We start from the raw sequence: 6,766 nt of genomic DNA, 5'->3' as shown, positions 1-6,766 counted from the left end.
ATTGCCTTTATTTCATTTTAGGTCAGCTATTCATTGTGGTTAAAACTTTATACATCTGTTGAATACCTAAATACATGCAATTTTTCCAAACTCACTTCCTGCAAACTGCATGATTTATTCCAATGGCTTTGTAGGGTATGTGAACTTCTTTGCTCAGCTGAGAGTTTAACACCATACATTAGTTTATTTATAAGGATATCACTTTGCCTTTCAAACAGGATGCCACCACAGTATTGATATAGGCTGTTTTAAATATTCAAGAATATAGAGTTAACCCCATCTGATGAGCCAAAGCTTAAGTGACAGCACAGAACTTATGAGTTGGTTACATTAAAAAAAAAAAAAAAATCTATAAATCTGCCAGGGATATGTCAACTCAAAAGTTGAAGATTCCACCATTTAGAATGCAAATGCCATTCAGCCATAAGAAAAAAAGTCCTATTAGGATGACAGCTGGGTAGTAAATATTCTGCAGAAAGATCTCTTCACCGGCTTTTGAATTACAAATTACCATTATCTAGGGACATGTCTATAGACCTCAATGTATTTGTGGGTGTTTATAATATAAGTAATTTTTAAAAAGTACTATTCTTTTAACTGCAATTGTTCTTGCTTAGAAAACTGATAAAAGCACCAGAAACAAAACAAAAATCTGATTCCAACTCCAGGTAAAGCAATAACACAACAGATACAAACTTTCCTCTGGTCAAATTTCACTGTAAAAGAAAGAAATAACTCGAGCTCACATACATCAAAAGACGTTATTTTCAAAAGCCATTTAATGCAAGGTAGTTCAAACCTGTGTTTTCTTGGATTGCTTTGCTTATTGGATATAAAAGCATATCAACTCTGATTCTCCTTATCCAAGTAGCTAGCTATATTTTATGAGTCTGTAAAATAACTTTTACCTTGGCCTTAAGTCTTCTCAGATCACACATTCCACATGCAAAGCATATCTAATAGAAAAAACTATTATTTGATACTGATAGTCACAAATGTATTTCTTGAGAGGAGTCCTGAAGTTAAAAAAATATGTGATTTCTTAGTAGATTTTATTAGTAGAGTTGCTACAGCATTAGACACAGCAGTTTCCAAAAAATTTTATTTGCTGTGTGTCAAACTTTGGTGGGTGTAAAAAGTAAACTTTGTGAGTTTTACATATATCACACAAGAAAAAGGTTCAAAAATACATTTTATATTTTATAAAGTTAACCTCAAATGCACTATTGTTTTTCTGTTTCCACATTTCACTGAGAAACAACTGTACCAGATATTCCGAATAACCTTTACAGTCTCAGTATAGCACAATGCATACCAAAATATTCTTGCACACCGTGCATCAAACATGAACATCTTTGCTGCTTGGCTTAAATAAGTAGTTCATACAATGTACTTTCGCTTATAAACTTTGAACACCAAACGTGGAGAATGCAAATGTTGATTATATAACCTCAGAGAAGTCTAACTGTTATAGATATAGAAGTACTAAAAATGTGGTTTTGCGCTCCATTTGCATATCACTAGATATTTTTAAACAAAGTCAATACTTCTGTATCTCAGACTTGGTACAACATTTGCGTGACTCAGCATCTTTTTATCTGTAAAATGTCATATAATGTGTAACACACCTAAAACTTATAGTGTCCAAGTTACACAGACACCAGTAGTAACTTTAGAAATTCTCTCTGGATGCAATGTTTCACTTAGTAGAAAATAATTGTTTAGTTAAAGCAAACCATCAAACAATATATGCATATTTGTTCTGGAAACACAAAATGTAGGATGAATTGGGGCTGTCATGTACAAAGAGAGGTACAAAACACTGCCTACTATGAATATTTTCTTTAGTAGCTTAGTAAACATTGGTCTAACTTGCAAAATACAGTGGTGTAACTTGCATAGATGGCCTCTACCAAATTAATGATGTATGAGTTAACATTAAATTCCTGCTATTAAAATTTTCAATCACAGCTTTTAAAAGATAGAAGACCCAACTTTGCAGAAGATGCTCTGTCTCAGAGTTATTAGGCTTCTCTGGGATATTTAAATATTTCTGAGATGCACCTTACCTGTTTGCTGTACTTGTTATTGGTCTGACAGCTGTATTCAGAGCAGTGATCTGATCCAATTGAAATGTTGTCTCCTGCTCCCACAAATGTGTTGGCTGGTGGTAGATCTTGTACGGCCTGGTGTTTTTTTCCTGCAGTTGGTGATTGGGGGTGAAGCTGGACAGTAGGCAATGGGGAACTAGATTTGTAATGCCTGGCCAGGTCAGGACTCCCAGGCCCACCATTAACTGATCGGTATCTGCCCATGCTGGGGCTGTCCGACAGCTTCTCATTGACACTATCATACCTCTGTCCATTTGGTTTAGAAGCTTCTACAGTGACAATGCTGCTGTAGAGTGGCTGCTTAGACTTTTTGTTTTTCTTGTCCTTTTTAGGCTTTTTAGATTTGTCATGCTGTTGGGGTGTAAAAAAGTCTTCGTGATCTTTTTTGCCAGCCTCATAACCATTTTTATTTTTGGACCGGCAGTACCTTGCCATCACTACAATTAAGATGATTAGAATCACTGTCATAATTCCAGCAACCACTCCAATGACAATACTGAGTCTCTGTTTGCTAATTTCATAGCTTGGGTCACCAGCTATATCTTGGGTGAGTGGGGTGTGCAAACTTCTGGCTATCTGGGAGTCAATCACAGTTGCATTAGAGACACTTTCATTGACAAACACATGCACCAGAGCCGTGGTGGACTGGGAAGGCTGCCCACTGTCATTCACTTGCACCACCAACCTGTGCAAGCCATAATGCTTTTGGGTGAGTTTTCCCACTAAGGAAACCACACCACTGGTGGAATCAATCTCAAATAGCTTGAAGGGATTCCCTCCCACAATGCTGTAGTTAAGATCTGCATTGATGCCATCATCACTGTCTGTTGCCAACACTGTAGCTACCACTGTCCTGACATTACTTGAAGGTGGCAGTAAAGTGTAGGAAATGTTTCTGGGAAGGGTAACTGTGGGAGCATTGTCATTTTCATCCATAACAAAGAGAGAGACTGTGGCTGTGGCTGATCTGGGAGGATCTCCTCCGTCCACAGCCTTGACTCTGAATGTATATGTGGTCTGATGTTCCCGGTCAAAAGACATTGTGGAGTAAATAGTTCCCGTGTCATTTTCAATGGAAAAAATATTACTGTTCTCCTCTATGTACAGGCTCATCTCTGCATTGCGCCCCTTGTCAGCATCCATCACCGTGACCATACCTACGGGGCTGTTGGGCTGCAAGTTTTCTTTCACATAAAAGGTAAAGACGTCCTGCATAAACTTAGGGTCATTGTCATTCTTGTCAGCCACCTGCACGATCACTGTGGTGCTGCCCTGCAGCACCGGGATGCCTTTGTCTTTGGCGTTAACTTTAAACTCATACCTGTCAGTCTGCTCGCGGTCCAGCACAGTATTGACAAGGATGTCCCCAGAATCGGGATCGATGGCAAAAATCCCCATCACAGAGGAATCCAGCGAGTAAGCTATCTCCGCGTTTTTCCCGCTGTCGGCGTCAGTCGCCAGCACGGTGGCCACCCTTTCACCAGGGATGTTGTTCTCAGGAAAGTAAACCTCCACCACAGACTGGCCGAAGACAGGCGGGTTGTCGTTGGTGTCTCCCACCTTGACAATCAGAGAGTTGTTGCTGGAGAGGCTGGGACTGCCGGAGTCCACTGCCACTATGACCACGTTAAACTCCCGGGTGGTCTCATAGTCCAGAGGGGCCGAGGTGTGCAGGAAGTATTTTTTCTTGTTCTGGTCGCCCTCCGTGTCGCTGGCTGGCTTGAGCTGGAAGGGCACGTCTCCCACCACGGTGCAGGTGACTACCCCGTTCTCGCCTTGGTCTCGGTCGGACACCTGCACCAGGGCGATGGGGGTGTCGACGAGAACGTCCTCGGCCACGTTGGCCACCCCGTCCTTGAGTGGGATACGCCCAATCTTTCGGATTTCAATGGACGGCACGTTGTCGTTCTCATCCTTGATGATGAGGACCACGGTGGCCTTGTCGGTCTTGGGGGGCTGCCCGCGGTCGCGGGCCATGACGGTGAAGCGCAGCTGGTTCACCTCCTCGCGGTCTATTCGGTGCAGGACACTGAGCCAGCCGGACGTCTCGTCCAGGCGCAGCAGCCGCCTCACGGACTCAGTAGCCGCCCCGAACACATACTCGATCTGCCCGTTGACCCCCACGTCTAGGTCAGTGGCACGCAGCTGCAGGATGGGGGTCCCCGGGGCGCTGTTCTCCGCCAGGTCAGCTTCATACACGCTCTTCTCGAAGTGGGGGCTGTTGTCGTTCACGTCGGTGATGAGCACCCGCAGGATGGCCTGTGAGGAGCGGGGCGGGTCGCCACCGTCGCGCACCCTCAGGGTCAGCTCATAGGAGTCGCGCTGCTCACGGTCCAGCGCTCCCTTCACGATCAGCTGCGGCTGCTTCTCGCCATCCGGGGTGTCAGCCACCTGCAGTTCGAACACGCTGCTGCGGCCGCCAGGGCTGGGCTCGCCGCCACCCTCTGGTGCGTCCAGCCGCCGCTTGGAGCCGCCGCCGCTCGCGCCGTTCCCGCCGCCCCCGGGGTAGGGGGCGCTGTCGGCAGGCCCGGCGCGCCGACCTTCGCCGCCGCCTCCCCCGGGCTCCTGGAGCAGCTCGTAGCGCTCGATGCCGTTGCGGCCGAAGTCGCGGTCGGTGGCGGTGGGCAGCAGGTACAGAGTGCCCACCGGCCTGTTCTCCTCCACCGTGAGGGTGAGCACCGGCGAAGGGAAGGTGGGCGTGTTGTCGTTGATGTCCAGCACGATGACTCGACCCTCGAACAGGTCCACCCAGCTCTGCGAGGGCCCGATCACGGACACCTCGAAGTCCAGGAAGCACTCGTTTTCGTCGAAGATCATCTGACACTGGGGCAGCTTCTCGCGGTCGATGCGCCGCTCACTCGTGCTCAGCTCTCCCGTGAGGTTGTCGATCTTCAGGTACTCCGAGCCTGACTCGAGGCTGAAAGTCACCTCACCCGAACCGGTCACGATGCCCAGGTCCGAGGCGACGTTACCGATGCGGACGTCTGCGGGGCCCTCCTCGGCCAGTCGGTACCGAAGGAGTTGCTTGGCGGCAGCCAGGCTGAGCGAAAGCGGCAAGAGGAGACAGCAGCCCAGGCACCAGCCGCGCGCCCATCCCGTGGTCCGCATCCTCAGCATCTTCTCCTGCTGCTGCTGCTACTGCTCTTTCTAACCACAGCCCCCTCGGCGCCCCCCTCCTCCGGGGCCGGCCGCCTGCCCTCCTCCCAACCCTCTCCCCTCTCCGGGAAAGGAAGAAGCCAGAGGGAGAGTAGGGAGGGGGCAAGAGCAGCGTGTAGAGTCGACCAGGGGAAACCAGTGATAGATCCTGCTTTTTTTTCTCCTGCTTCTTCGGAAAGTTATTGTTTCATAATTCATGCAATGGGTGCTAATCGCCCGCTCGCTGGCTGCCGTTCAGTCGCAGTACTCACAGTTCACGGGACACTGCGCGCCGCGGGCTCCGCGCCCCCCCGGAGTCATCCTCGCAGCGGGCGGAGGATCCCGGGCTCCCGTCCTGGCTCTGTCGGATGGGGCCAGTACCGCTCCAGCAGGCGGGCGGTGGAGCCGGGAAGCCGCGGGGAGCGAGCCTGCAGCCTCTCCTGCCTGCTAACCCTGCTCTTCTTTGCTGCTACTGGAGTTGAGTCCAATTCACGTTTCAGTCACTCACTCCAGACCCAGCTTCTGCTCCGGCTGCCCAGGCAAATGTGAGTCGCTTCCTCCACGAGGCGCTTGGGTCAGCAACAAGCCAGTCTCAACTCCGACTCTGCTCAAGCAGCGGGGGAGCCAGTCAACACACGGAGAATGAAAAACACCCGTCAGATCTCTTCGGGCACCGAGCAGCGTAGACCACTCGCGTTACAGTGCGGTCCGCGTCCGGGTACCCCCCACGCGCCGAAGAGCAGCCCCGACCATCTTCAGAGATGCCCAGAGAGTCAGTCCCTTCTCACCCCGAAAGCTGCTTTTCTCTTTTTTCTTAACAACTCTGCGCAAGGTCATTAGTCACGAAGCCGCCTGCTGAAACCGCAGCAGCAGTTCGCCCACGGAGGCGAAGGCTGAGCGGCGCGCACCGCGCTGTGCCCAAGTTTGGGTTCGCAGCCGCAGAGTCCGTGCCTTTCCTCACCTGCATTCGGCCCGCATGTCGGAGCACTGGGATCTGCAGCGTTGTGCGCGATTCAGGGAGGAGATTGCAGCCTCTCTCTCTCTCCCCGCTCTCTCGATCCCTCCCCTCCCTCCCTCCCTCTCCTCACTCCTCCTCCTCCCTCCTCTCCTTTCCCCTTTCCCCTTCTCCCACTCTCTCTACTGCACGGTCGGTTTCCTTCCCCCAGTCCCAATGCAGGCAACTCGAGCTGAACTTGATCCCTTTGCAGTTCAAAGGTGAGCAAAACAGGCTCTGTGCGCAGGCGACATTGTCGGAGCGAAAGCCCCTGGCCGGACTCCCCCAACGGCAATTAACAAAGATGCCCAATTCTGTCCGGATTTCCAAAGAAAAGCCAAAGGCATTGGGGAGGGGTTGGAGGGGGAGGTGGAGTCAGAGACAGCTGCCAAGTAGCTTGGGGGAAAACACACACACACACACACACACACACACACACACACAGTTTGCCAAAGGGAGAAAAAGTGCCAGTCGGTTGTTGCCTCGGAAGTGCCCTGGCACGGCGGGTGAATTCCGCAGTTGTCTC

At 50.0% G+C, this 6,766-nt stretch overlaps 1 protein-coding gene across 1 annotated transcript; it reads right to left on the bottom strand.

The window, feature by feature from the left end:
* Positions 1-1,409: 1,409 nt before the first annotated feature.
* PCDH7 (protocadherin 7) lies at positions 1,410-6,255 on the bottom strand. The gene has a single exon (XM_036243668.1). The coding sequence runs from the start codon at positions 5,226-5,228 to the stop codon at positions 2,025-2,027; it is 3,204 nt and encodes a 1,067-aa protein (XP_036099561.1). The 5' UTR covers positions 5,229-6,255; the 3' UTR covers positions 1,410-2,024.
* Positions 6,256-6,766: the final 511 nt, after the last annotated feature.

Source organism: Molossus molossus, unplaced genomic scaffold (genome assembly GCF_014108415.1).
Source record: "Molossus molossus isolate mMolMol1 unplaced genomic scaffold, mMolMol1.p scaffold_m16_p_1, whole genome shotgun sequence".
Taxonomy (NCBI): Eukaryota; Metazoa; Chordata; class Mammalia; order Chiroptera; family Molossidae; genus Molossus; species Molossus molossus.
Note: the sequence above shows the minus strand (reverse complement) of the source record. Positions and strands in the feature narration are given on the sequence as shown.

What these genes read in the sequence shown, in the direction of transcription:
- PCDH7 (XM_036243668.1), bottom strand. Translation starts at nt 5,228, where the DNA reads ATGCTGAGGATGCGGACCACGGGATGGGCGCGCGGCTGGTGCCTGGGC.